General features: G+C 42.1%; 1 protein-coding gene across 2 annotated transcripts in view; it reads left to right on the forward strand.

The window, feature by feature from the left end:
* setd1ba (SET domain containing 1B, histone lysine methyltransferase a) overlaps positions 1-14454 on the forward strand; it is a 191686-nt gene that overhangs the window by 159634 nt on the left and 17598 nt on the right. The window contains exons 12-15 of one of the 2 annotated variants that reach the window (XM_078227511.1): positions 485-554; positions 1412-1702; positions 4023-5732; positions 14244-14410. In XM_078227511.1, coding sequence (XP_078083637.1) covers positions 485-554; positions 1412-1702; positions 4023-5732; positions 14244-14410 — 2238 coding nt within the window. The remainder of the gene's footprint in view (positions 1-484; positions 555-1411; positions 1703-4022; positions 5733-14243; positions 14411-14454) is intronic. The other variant, XM_078227512.1, reaches the window with a different exon arrangement.

The raw sequence follows: 14454 nt of genomic DNA on the forward strand, positions 1-14454 counted from the left end.
CCCGGCTTGGGTCACTGTCTGTGTGGAGTTTGCACTTTCTCCCCATGTCTGCATGGGTTTCCTCCGGGTGCTCCGGTTTCCTCCCACAGTCTGAAAGATGTGCTGGTCAGGTGCTTTGACCCGAACAGGTGCCGGGCTGTGGCGACTAGAGGAATTTCACAGTAACGTAATTGCCGTATTAATGTAAACCTTTCTTGTGACTAAAAAATAAACTTTAACTTTAAAACATGGAAAGAAACTTGACCCTTTTCCCATTTTCACCTTTAAGGCATTCTAATGGTGCAAGCCTTACATTGTATGAAGTACCACCCACGTAGAGACATTACACTTTGTACAATTGTTTAACCCAATGCACCACAAGGAGCCACTAGTTATAAAACTTCATGTGAATAAAATGATTTTTGTTCTCAAGTGAACTGGTGTGCAGCCATTACTTTCTGCCATTGATCATTAATATGGAATACATTTTGGTGAATATTTTTAGGAGGAAGATGGTGAGGATGATGAAGCTGATGCAGAGACTAGTGAGAAAGAGGGGCTGGATTCTGAAGAAGGTGAGGTCTTGATCAGGTGACTAACTGGCAGCTGGCAATAAGTGACATTTGGATTGTATTAACTTTAACATTTTAGAGTCACAGAGGTTTGCAGCGTGGAAACAGGCCCTTCGGCCCAACTTGCCCATGCCGCCCAGTTTTTACCACTAAGCTAATCCTAATTGCCCGCATTTGGCCCATATCCCTCTATATCCATCTTACCCATGTAACTGTCTAAACGCTTTTTAAAAGACAAAATTGTACCTGCCTCTACTACTACTTCTGGCAGCTTGTTCCAGACACTCACCACCCTCTGTGTGAAAAGATTGCCCCTCTGGACACTTTTGTATCTCTCACCTTAAACCTATGCCCTCTAGTTTTAGACTCCCCTATCTTTTTCTGAGTTTAGTCCATGTTATTGTTTTTATGTTGACCTGCATACTAGGTCAATATAAGATGGTCAGCATTGCATTTTAATGTAGAATGTATAGCTCCTTATTGTGCCTGGTCGCTTTAAAAATCCCCAGTTCTAATGTTGTAAAATTCTAGAAGTATTTTCTCCTATTTTGGCTCTTTTGTGTTGTATGCTGTTTTCGCAAAGGAGGGAGGGGTAGTCAGCCTGTCGATAACCTCTTAATTGTCACTGTTGTAGCACCAGCTCGGAGATTTATGACCGGGATATAGATTTCTGTTCCCCAATGATTGATTATCCTTCGGTGCTAAAGGTGTATTGAATTAGATGTAAAGTAACTTCCTATTGTACTGCTGTGCAACACAGGTTAGTGTATAATTGTAATGTAGTAAACTCAGCTTTTTACTTCCCCGCTGATTTACCATATTGGATGCTGCAACTAACATTGCAATTCCTGTGTTTGCAGATGAAGTGATCAGTGTTGCCTCGTCCAAAGTGGAGGTGGAATATTCTGAAGACAGTGATGAATCCTCAGAATATGAATCTAGCTCTGAGGATGAAGAGGAGGAGGAGGAGGAGGAAGAAGAGAAAGAAAAACCGTCGCTATTACAAGTGGCTGAGGTAAAGACAGAAGAAGAAGAAGCAGCCCCTGAGGTGGAAGAGGTGGTCGATGCCCCAATAGATAATATTACGGATGAAGTCCCAGCGGAAACAGAGCCAGGCTTATTATCGGTTTCATCGCCGGAAGGAGTTCCAGGTAGAGATAACTGCACACTTAATATCTTGTTACAATTAAGAATCAAACTACATTTTTCTTTGCAAATCTTGATTTGATTTGGTTTATTATTGTCACATGTATTAACATACAGTGAAAAGTATTGTTTCTTGCGTGCTATACAGACAAAGCATACTGTTCATAGAGAAGGAAAGAAGGGTGCAGAATGTAGTGTTACAGTCATAGCTAGGGTGTAGAGAAAGATCAACTTAATGCGAGGTAGGTCCATTCAAACGTCTGATGGTAGCAGGGAAGAAACTGTTCTTGAGTTGGTTGTTGCAAAATATAAACGTCAATCCTCAAAGTCACTGAGACATTAGAATCCACGCAGAGTAATAGACCATAGAAATCATAGAAACCCTACAGTACAGAAAGAGGCCATTCGGCCCATCGAGTCTGCACCGACACAATCCCACCCAGGCCCTACCCCCATATCCCCACATATTTTACCCGCTAATCCCTCTAATCTACGCATCCCAGGACACTAAGGGGCAATTTTAGCATGGCCAATCAACCTAACCCACACATCTTTGGACTGTGGGAGGAAACCGGAGCACCCGGAGGAAACCCACGCAGACACGAGGAGAATGTGCAAACTCCACACAGACAGTGACCCGAGCCGGGAATCGAACCCAGGTCCCTGGAGCTGTGAAGCAGCAGTGCTAACCACTGTGCTACCGTGCCGCCCTAGACTGTGGCAACACTTTCATAATTATCACTGCATAATTATCTGCTATTTGTTGGGGTTAGGCACTGTTGTGTTGTGCCGGGGGGGTGGGGTGTACCACATGTGCAGTGTTTCGATGTCAGCCCAAAGCATTAATTTTCCTTATTTTGTAGTAATAGTTTAGTTTGTGTATTTGGGTTGGGAGTGGAAACCATTCCATCAGGGTGTGACTCTCTTCCACCAATCAGCTGCAATGTTAGCCCTGCCCAAAATATAAAAGCTGAGGTTATTAGAATGAATAGGTTCGATGCATCTACCCTCCCACCGGAATTTCCTCTCGGATAGAAAGGGGCAGATATTCATAAGAAGAGTGATTTGTCTGAAATTCCTTTACGTTCTCCCATCCAGATGCACAATTTCCATACTTGAAAACCAGAAACATTTTGAGGTTAAGATGTCTTGATCGTATTGCAGAAACATAAGTAACTCGTAATGCATCCTTTAATAGTGAGAATTGAGCTGAAGATGCCACCTACAGTTGCTTGTTACATGGAGGAGACAGGGTGCTAATTTCTGGTACAACATATCGCACTGCTGTTGTTGGATTTTTACAATCAGACAGCTGATTGAAGGATTGCTATGTAATGTGCCAAATTGTGCTGAACACTAGAACATGCCGTTGATTCCCCACACAAAATAAAAGTTTAAATTTCGTGATTAATCTAATTAATTTGCACTGTTCTTCGGTGTTATATCCAACCCCAGCTTTTTGATGATTGGATATGGCTAACAAAGCAATTCCAAAGTGGCTATCTAAACCTGATAGAGGCCTTTAGGGTAGACATGGCAATGTTTCCACTCGAAGAAGACTTAAAAACTAGGGGCCGTAAACATAAGATAGACATTGATAAATCCAATAGGAAATTCAGGAGAAACCTCTATATCTAAAGATTAGCAAGAATATGGAGTGCAGTACCACAAAAAGTAGTTCACGTAAAAAACATAGATGCACTTAAGGGCAAGCTAGATCAAGCACATGAGGGTGCACTGATAGAGTTAGATGAAGAGGAATGGGAGAAAGCTCATGTGAAGCATAAATGTTGGCATAGATCAGTTGAGCCAAATGGCTTGTTTCTCTGCTGTAGACCCGATGAAATAACTGGAGAAGTTTGGGTTGTTTTTCTGTCAGTCGGGACGGTTGAACAGAGATTTATTAGAGGTGCTCAATATTGAGGGGTTTTGATAAACTAGACTGGCAGAAGCTCTTTCCAAAGAAGGGTAGGTAACAAGAGGGTAGGTTTAAAATAATTGGAAATAAGCCAGGGACTAAATGAAGTTTTCTGATCCAGAATGAGCTGCCTGAAAGGGCAGAGGAAGCAGATTCAGTTGTAACTTTCAAAAGAGAACTGGATCGCTAGTTCAGAAGGAAAAAAAATTGCATGGCTGTGGGGGAAAAGAGCAAGAAAATGCGATAAACTAGAAATGCTTTCAGATAGCTGGCAGAAGTGTGACTAATGGAAGAAGGGAGCAAGATGAAGATGGATTATATTTTTGGCAATTTAAATCTGTAGGCAGTTTAATTGTTGTTGCTGTTGAGGTTTTTTTTAAATTTGAGTCTTCCATTGGTCTTTTCAGCAGTGGAGGGGCCTGAGCCTGAGCCAAGCATTCAGTTGGAACCTGAAATTCCTGAGTCTCAAAAGGTAGACACAGCTGAGGATGTTGGAACTCACCGGCCGCCCACGCCAACAGGAGCCTTGGCTGTCCTATCAGTTATTAAAGGCAGCGTTCTAAACAAGTCTGATGACAGTGACTCAGAAATGCGTAATAAAATTAAGTTCACCTCGCCGTCAGCAGATGAGGATGACGGTCTTCCACGCACACCTGGCAGAGAAATCTTAATCCATTCTGACTCTGACGTGTCCGTGTCATCCCTTGCAAAACCAACTGTGTCCATACCAGCAATTCCTCCAACACCAGGCAGACAGGAGGTGCCTGTTGTCATTAGATCACCTGTACCAGAACATCCAACTTTGGTGAAAACGGCATCTGAAGATGGTCCTCCAAGAACTCCTGGCCGTGATTTTGTGGCTGATTCTGCGAAAACATTAACACCTTCCCTGAGCACGGAGACAGTTCCACCGACACCAGGAAGCGAAGGACCATTAACAGGGAACAGCTTGACTCTGAGCTCGCCTCACGTTCCTGGTAGTCCATTTACATATCCATCTCAGTCACCTGGAGTAAATTCTGGAGTTCCTCGCACTCCAGGCAGAGATTTTAACTTTGCTGCAGCTTTCCCTGAAGCAAGCATTGCCGCATCTCCATTATTGCCATCTAAAAAGCCATCATTGGATGGAGAAAAAGAAAATCTCACGTCTTCTAGTCCTTCCCCATTACCAAATGTGAATAGTTTGCTACCACCTTCCCTTCCTCTCCCTCTCGCGTTCATTACTCCTCCTAATTTTCCAATGGAACTTGGGCTGTTGCCCGATTCTGCCTCGAGTCCATCAATAAAGCCCACCGCTACAACTGTGCCAAATGACAGAGAGAAATTGGAAGAGGAAAAGAAACCAGAAACTGAAACAGCATTAATCTTGTCAGAACCAGTACCACCTTTACCTCTCAGCAGTGTTCCAAACCAAAAGATCCCACATCACAAGATCAGCTATGCAAAGGAAAAGCAAGCGTCTGAACCACCAGTCCCCATTTTTGATTCCCAGTTGAAAGAGGAACCAAAGGTTAAAGTTGCCAGTAAGCTACAACCTCCTCTGCAGGCCAGCATAGTTCAAGCTGATACTAAAGACCTCTGTAGTCAGTGGAATGATGATCAGTTTGGTGTGAAAGATCCAGCAGCTGTTACATTAGACTTTCGGGAAGATGTCTACTTACAGAAGATTAAGTCTTCTTCAGAGGAAAGTATCAAGGTTAACACTGACACATTTTGGGACTATAAAAGCAAAAAACAACTAAAAGAATCTGATAGGTTGGCTTTGAAAGAACTGCAGATGAAGATCAAAATTGAAGATGAGGAGGATGAAGATGAAGAATATGAAGATGATGAAGAAGATAAACAAGAAAAGGCTAAATTTCGAGAACGATGGACTCGAAGGCATAGGAAAAAGCATGATGATGCTTGGTATGATGATATTCTATCATCTGAATCTTCACCTCGGTCACTATTTAAACCTCGCTCTGAATTTGAAGAAATGACCATTTTGTATGACATCTGGAATGAAGGAATGGACGAGGAAGATATTAAATTCATGAAGATCACCTATGACAGAATGCTACTGCAGGATAATTGCATGGACTGTCTGAATGATACACTTTGGGTCCACCATCCTCATATCCTTTCAAATTATGATACTCATAACCTGGCATCTGTGATGATTTTTCTTTAGCATGGTCACTAGTCTTTTGAAGGAAGAGAACTTTATAGTACAGTACAGTTCATTGTCAATTATGTCTCGCTCCTAAATTTCTTGGTGCTGCTGATAAATGGAAGAGTTAATTAATGGAAAACAATTGAGCATTATAATTCTTGCTCTTCTCCTGATTTTTCAGTGAGAAAAGAATAAAAGAAACTTAGTTGTTCATATGCACAATAATGTTTGAGAATATCCCATATTGAATATTTATTTTCCAATTCTTTCACATATGAACACACACTTGAAGCCACACATTTATGCTTGTATAATATTGAGCAAGTGGGAGAAATGCAGTTTGTACATATAAAATTTAAAGAAAAATGTTAACCCAACCCCCTGTAGCTTTCTGATGTGCAACTGAGTCATCCATTACCAAAATATTTCCAAGTTCAATCCCTGGTCTATACAGGGATGGCTGCTATATAGAACACTCCATTGTTAGACTCAATTTCTCTCAACTAACAATGGAAATAAAAAATCAGACAGACTTAATATTGACTGGAAGAGACAAAATAAGTGAAAAAAATTGAAAAGGGGCACATCAATTTGTTAAACGTTTAAACATTGGATATTCTTTTGCATTCATCATGTGTACCGGAGTAAATCATCTCTGAGATTCTTATTCCATTTCAAACTAAACAACTTGTTTGTTCACTCTACAGATACTGCCTGACTTGCTTTTCTTTGTTTCTAATTTGCAGTTTTGCAATTCACCAGTCTTCATTAATAATCCCTTCCTTTGGCTGTCTTGACAGTATTTAGTGCTGCACAATGTTAAATCTTTAATGTATTTTTTAATAGCAGATTTAAAGAGCTTTAAAATTAGATGTAAGCAATTATTGTCATGGTGTATAACCTGAGTCGACTGTACACTTATACTAGTCTATAAGTATCTTGCAAAATTGCATATACCATTTAAAGCTATGTTTCTATTTATTTCTATAAAGATCTGAAAGCAGCCTTTGCACTACAACCTAATGAGTTGAACAGACATATGGGCTTCCCTGCCAGATCCTTGTATCTATCCATCTGTACGTTGTGAAAATATATTATGAGACATACTTTGTTAACAAATATTCCTCCTTGTATCACAATTTTGAGTCAACACTTAACTGCCAAAGTCAATGTTTAAAATGGCAAAAAGCCTTTCCCAATATATCCATCTGTAACCATCATGGTTTGTCAATGAATCAGTTGAGTCACTTAAATGCTTCTTGAACAACAATTGTCATTCCACCCCCCCCAGTAATTGAAATTTCTAATGCTCAAAATAAGGTTTTAAATGAAGCTAAGTAAATCAAAAACATAAATATTTCACAGCATATTGTTAAATGTATCCAGAACTGGCTTGCCTGCAGAAGGCAGAGAGTGGCTGTGGAGGGGTCTTTCTCTGCATGGAGGTCAGTGACCAGTGGAGTGCCCCAGGGATCTGTTCTGGGACCCTTGCTGTTTGTCATTTTCATAAATGACCTGGATGAGGAAGTGGAGGGATGGGTTGGTAAGTTTGCTGACGACACCAAGGTAGGTGGTGTTGTGGATAGTTTGGAAGGATGTCAGAAGTTGCAGCGAGACATAGATAGAATGCAAGACTGGGCGGAGAAGTGGCAGATGGACTTCAACCCGGATAAGTGTGTGGTGATCCATTTTGGCAGATCCAATGGGATGAAGCAGCAGTATAATATGAAGGGTACCATTCTTAGCAGTGTAGAGGATCAGAAGGACCTTGGGGTCCGGGTCCATAGGACTCTTAAATCGGCCTCGCAGGTGGAGGATGCGGTCAAGAAGGCGTACGGCGTACTGGCCTTCATTAATCGAGGGATTGAGTTTAGGAGTCGGGAGATAATGCTGCAGCTTTATAGGACCCTGGTTAGACCCCACTTGGAGTACTGCGCGCAGTTCTGGTCACCTCATTACAGGAAAGATGTTGAAGCCATTGAAAGGGTGCAGAGAAGATTTACAAGGATGTTGCCTGGATTGGGGGGCATGCCTTATGAGGATAGGTTGAGGGAGCTTGGTCTCTTCTCCCTGGAGAGACGAAGGATGAGAGGTGACCTGATAGAGGTTTACAAGATGTTGAGAGGTCTGGATAGGGTAGACTCTCAGAGGCTATTTCCAAGGGCTGAAATGGTTGCTACGAGAGGACACAGGTTTAAGGTGCTGGGGGGTAGGTACAGAGGAGATGTCAGGGGTAAGTTTTTCACTCAGAGGGTGGTGGGTGAGTGGAATCGGCTGACGTCGGTGGTGGTGGAGGCAAACTCGTTGGGGTCTTTTAAGAGACTTCTGGATGAGTACATGGGATTTAATGGGATTGAGGGCTATAGATAGGCCTAGAGGTGGGGATGTGATCGGCGCAACTTGTGGGCCGAAGGGCCTGTTTGTGCTGTGGCTTTCTATGTTCTATGTACTTTGTTTTTTTAATACCTTTACTAATATTTTTACTTGAAGGTCTCAGTCTGTACTAACGTCATGGACCATGACTACAAAGTTTTATCTCAACAATTATTCAGGCTGCACCTTGAGTATGTGAACTTATTGAATTTCCCAACATGCAATCTGTGCATCTTCATGACTAGAAGTCCATCTTTCGTAAAGATATAAGGATTTATTTTCTTTTTCCAAAAAACTTGGAAAGAAACTGGAGATAAAACCCTTAAACCTTTATATTGAACTAGTCTGACATTAAACAGTTTTTCCATTATGAACTGCTCAGAGACATAAAACACCCATGATTAGAGCCAGTGGGGGGGGTATGTTTTTTTTAGTTAAAGACAGGGATTGTTCATTAAAAAAAGGAATATTTTTGGTCACTGTCTCTTTAACATTTGAAATCTTAGTTTTAAAAAAATCTCTTAAGCTTAATGATTTCTTCAAAAACTGGAAAACTATGGGTGGCACAGTGGTTAACACTGCTGTCGCACAGCGCCAGGGACCCAGGTTCAATTCAGGTCTCGGGTGATTGTCTGTGTGGAGTTTGCACGTTCTCCCCATGTCTGCGTAGGTTTCCTCCGGGTGCTCTGGTCTCCTCCTGCAGTCCAAAGATGTGGGGGTTAGGTGGATTAGCTATGTTAAATTGCCCCTTAGTGTCAGGGGTCTAGCAGGGTAAATGTGTGGGGTTATGGGGATAGGGCTTGGGTGGGATTGTGATCGGTACAGACTCGATGGGCCGAATGGCCTGCTTCTGCAGGGAATCTATGTATAAATGACGAACCTTATATATAATTCACAACTCACAACTTATTTATGGAAATGTATGTTTTATAGAGTACCTTAGTGCACCCAAAGATAAATTATTTATCATCTTTAAGGAACACAATTTTTACTCAAATGCTTTAACCCATCGTTATCAAATAGATGTTGCTGACTAGCCACAGGTTTGGCTGCAGGCGCATGCACTCATTTTAGTGGAAAAAATCATACACACAATCATGTATATTTAATTAAAAATTGAATACTTTATCATCGTACCAGTTCATCAATAATCACACAAAATAATTAAAGTACACTACCATACACCATGCAATTGTGTTGAGATCACACACCCCAACAATGGTGTCCTTCAGTCATTTTTCGTTCACTAATCAGGAATGCGATTAGTTACAGCTGAATTTCCAATTGGCCTCATCTGACAATTGGCTAATGTATTGGATAACATTATTTTAAAGTAAGAACTTTTAGACAGAAATCAGCTGACCATAAGAAGAGTGATAGGAGTGGGGAAATGAGGGGGTTACACTGGTTGGGGAAATATGCCCCATGGCACGTAGCAGGCTGTTCATGGATCAGGTGAAGGCTGATGGTCCAGAAGGCAGCAAGGGTTTGGGCCCTCATGGAGTGAAATGGACCCATGAATGTTTGGTTCCTATACTCCTGGGCTGCTGTCCTCTCAAGGCTACTAAATTGGGGAGGCCGGGGGCAGTAGTGAAAGCGCATCCTGTCTCTCTAGTATGGTCACATGTTAGCAATTCTAATTCTGCCAGACTGGATTCCCCAGTTACTACCTTTCTTTGGCCCTCAACCCTCCAATACCTCAGGATTTCCCTCTCTAGAATTCCATTCCCTGTTCCCAAGGTCCCAGGACTGCCACCGTGCTCACATTCCCAGTTTCCCCCTGAACTCAGAAACTGCAGCAATATTTCAGAAAATTCCCTCTCCACTTCCACCAGAACCAAATTCCAGTGCTCCTAGAAACTGGGATCCCTCAAAATTATCCTACACTCTGAAAATCCATCCCATTGTTTTCAGAGCCGACTCGCAGCCTCACACAAGGCTTATATCAGTATTCCTGGTGGTAATAATTGACATCACACTCCTATACTTACAAAATCTTTGACTATGAGCATTGCCACAAGTGATTTACTCATCAGTTAATTCTAATCTTGCATATTGTACACATATATCTTTGTAATTTCCTATTGCACAGTTTATATAAATACTGATATGCAAACTGCTTATATGATCATTCAAAATGGGGAAACTTGTACCTAAACCTGGCAATATTTATAATGGGAGAGTTCACACTCAACATTTTATGGGGAAAATTGTATGTAAACCTTTCACCATAATGGTTTGTTACTGAACCAATCAAATAAATCAAAATGCTTGATATATTTTTTAAAATTTTGTTCTGAACCTGTACTGACCCCATCCCTAATCCAACAGCAAAGATTTGATAACCTGAGCTGTCAATCAAATAATGATTTTCTGGGGTCCAGGCGTTTCAACAAGCATAATGAATGTCTGGGATCTCATGTACAGTGGGAAAATGGGTGTGGAATAGCCATAGCTTGGTATGGTGGCATGTGTGCCATGGGGTGGACATAGGTGGAATAGCAGAGCTTGGCGTGAAGGGCCATAAGAGGCAGGGGTATGAGGTGGCATGGATGACGCATGGGGAGTGTTTGGAGGGCAAATTGGGGGGGAGGGTGAGGGCTGGAGGATTTGTGTTTTAATTTTAACTGTGGCATAGTCTCACTGCCTCGAGATGGGCCTTTTAAACAGTCCACCTGTGCACCCAGCAACTTCTCTGGCTACCTCGATAATTTTTTCCTGAGTCAGCTGGCCTGACTGCAGCCTGCCCCCGCCCCCTGGCAGTGAGGATCATGCTTAGTGGGCACTTGCTCCTTGGGCGGTCAAGTGGAGCCAGGAATTTTCCTGACTCCCACCATCTGCCTTGAGGATGAAAATCCAGGCCATTATCTTTTCTCAACCAAATTAGTTTGTTGTAAAATAATTTTGGAATCAAACCGAAAACATCTGTATTATTTTGATGGTAGAGAATATACATACTCCAATTACAGAGAGAGACACACAAACAGAAGAGACTGGAAAGAGACAAGTAATAAATATAGCAGGAATACAGGAACCAATCAGTAAACACTAAATTTAATGCTCGAAGAAACTTTAAAAAAGTTACAAACCAATGTGGCGTGTCCTGAGATGCCCCATCTACATCTGGTGTGGTCAGGGAGAACCGACATGACCCCTATCTCTCCCCTCTGCTTCTTAATGTAATTATCAGGCATCCACCAATGAGTCAAACTCTACATTCCACCCCTAGGTCTACTAAACATAGTATTCCTCCTCCATTGATGCCAACTCCCGAGATCCACTCCACTGATTCTAATGCCATTAAAGTTTAAAGTTTATTTATTAGTCACAAGTAGGCTTACATTAACACCGCAGTGAAGTTACTGTGAAAATCTCAAATCAAATCGTCGGACTACAAAAATATGCCACCATCTTCAGAAAAAGTCATATTTCTTTCCCCTAACATACTGCTGCTCGGTGAAAGATATTTAATTCAAAAATATGAATAAAGGAATATAACGTTTTATGATTTCCACAGAATAATGGACAGGCATTGGACTTTATCCCCCATTGCATTAATAAAAAACCCTAGTTAACAATTAATAAAAATGGAATTTGGCTTAATCAGTGACTAAATAAATCGCTGTTTTCTTTCCCAACATGACATACAAATCCCTGTAAATATAAAAAAGCATATCCTCTGATTCATAAAGACAGGGTCATGGGAAATCTACTATACAGAATATTTATAGTTAATATTTGTAATATGCAGTAAAATGTTAATATCCTCTTGTAACATTCCTACCAATTATGTTTTTCACGACTTTTGCAGAAAATCACTTGTTTCAGTTTGCAGATATTTTGACTTTGAGGGTATACTGCTTTGTGTAATTTGGTTACTGGAACTCATTGCCGATGGAAGTTGTGGAAAGAGATATGATCAACAGGTTCAAAAGGTTCGGGGTGGCACAGTGGTTAGCACTACTGCCTCACGGCAAGAAGTCTCACAACACCAGGTTAAAGTCCAACAGGTTTATTTGGTAGCACAAGCCACTAGCTTTCGGAGCGCTGCCCCTTCATCAGGTAAGTGGGAGTTCTGTTCACAAACAGGGCATATAAAGACACCAACTCAATTTACAAAATAATGGTTGGAATGTGAGTATTTACAGGTAATCGAGTCTTAAAGGTACAGACAATGTGAGTGGAGAGAGGGTTAAGCACAGGTTAAAGAGGTGTGTATTGTCTCCAGCCAGGACAGTTAGTGAGATTTTGCAAGCCCAGGCAAGTCGTGGGGGTTACATAGAACATAGAACAGTACAGCACAGAACAGGCCCTTCGGCCCACTATGTTGTGCCGAGCTTTATCTGAAACCAAGATCAAGCTATTCCACTCCCTATCATCCTGGTGTGCTCCATGTGCCTATCCAATAACCGCTTAAATGTTCCTAAAGTGTCTGACTCCACTATCACTGCAGGCAGTCCATTCCACACCCCAACCACTCTCTGAGTAAAGAACCTACCTCGGACATCCTCTGTAAAGACTCACATTCCAACCATTATTTTGTAAATTGAGTTTGTGTTTTTATATGCCCTGTTTGTGAACAGAACTCCCACTTACCTGACGAAGGGGCAGCGCTCCGAAAGCTAGTGGCTTGTGCTACCAAATAAACCTGTTGGACTTTAACCTGATGTTGTGAGACTTCTTGCTGTGTTTACCCCAGTCCAACGCCGGCATTTCCACATCATGGCCTCACAGCACCAGGGACTCGGGTTCAATTCCGGCCTCAGGTGACTGTGTGGAGTTTGCACGTTCTCCCCGTCTGCGTGGGTTTCCTCCGGGTGCTCCAGTTTCCTCCCACAGTCCAAAGGTGTGTATGTTAGGTGGATTGGCCATCCTAAATTACCCCTTAGAGTCAGGGGACTAGTTAGGGTAAATGCATGGGGTTAAGGGGATAAGGTCTGGGTGGGATTGTGGTTGGTGTAGACTCGATGGGCCAAATGGCCCCCTTCTGCACTGTATGATTCTATGACTCTATAAGGAAATTGAATAGGCACCTGAGGGGTACAAGCTTGCAGGGATACAAGGATAGAGCCGGGGAAATGGGATCGATTGGATTGCTCTACAGAGACCCCAGCTCGGGCTCAATGGGACAAATGCTTTCCCTCGGTGCCGTCATGGTTTTATGGCTCTGTGGGTTGGATTTTATGTTCTCAATCAGGGGTGCTGCCCATTCCCCCCCCCCCCCCCCCCCCCATATGAAAGATTTATTGCAATAATGCCATCACGACAATCTCCCAAATTATGGAAGGCAAATGGGTGTGGAAACTGGCAGCCCACCCTCCATTTTCAAATCATTAGTTAACAATCTATTAATCTTGTTAACCCAATCATTTGCAATACTTCATTGCCTGCTGAATTTTTCAGGTTTGGACGTGAAAGAGTTTGGGAGTCTTTTAAGGCAGATTTAAGGGCAACACAGGGTGATGGAGAAGGCCTGCGAGTGGGATCATGATTAAAGGTGGCAGTGTCTATGTGTCTTTTAATGAATTTTGTTTTGCACTTTTAATGAATAATAAAGACTGATTCTGAGAACAGAAGCCTTTACAATCTAGCCGTGACTGTAGGTCGGCCTACAGGGCCGATTCTTAGAATCCACAAATTTTGTATTCAAACCATATTCCACTGTTAATGTAGCTGCAACAAAAACTCAACACTTTTTTATATCAACTCAAAGTAACAAGAGCAGACTATATTGTGGCATCTAAAACCAGGCATGAGAAACTGGCCCTGCAAGGAAGCAAGGGGAAGGAATAGTGGCCGGGAAGCAAGCTTTCTTTGCACCCGTAGTCAACCTCCTTCCTGTCTGATGGCCACTAATTGGTCATCTGACGCTTGATTGGATGCATGGAGAAGGTGGAGGCGAGAGTGACTGGATGCTTTGGTTTCCATTCCACCTCCCTCACCCTGCCGAAAACATTAAAATCCAGCCCTCTGCCTTCATCTTGAAGCAAGGTTGTGGGAAAAGCACGCTGTTTTTAATGCAATCTTTTGGTTCTAAAGTTTCACTTGCTGTGTTGGGGAATCTGGGGACACTTCAGAGTTTCTCCTTAACATCTTGCACATACCTATAGTTCCACTGTTAAGAAAAAGAAAAAGGAAGATGGAATGAGAGAGCATGTCACCGGCTGTGCCCGCAGTGAAGGCTATTACAAAATCAGTAAGAAGGACAAAGCGAAATACCTCAACATCAGTGGAACATTAGCTGATGAGCCACCAGCTGACACACAGGTAAGATTACTGAGCAGAAAGAGCATTTGGAATTGGGATTCTGG

This window comes from Mustelus asterias, chromosome 13 (genome assembly GCF_964213995.1).
Source record: "Mustelus asterias chromosome 13, sMusAst1.hap1.1, whole genome shotgun sequence".
NCBI lineage: Eukaryota > Metazoa > Chordata > Chondrichthyes > Carcharhiniformes > Triakidae > Mustelus > Mustelus asterias.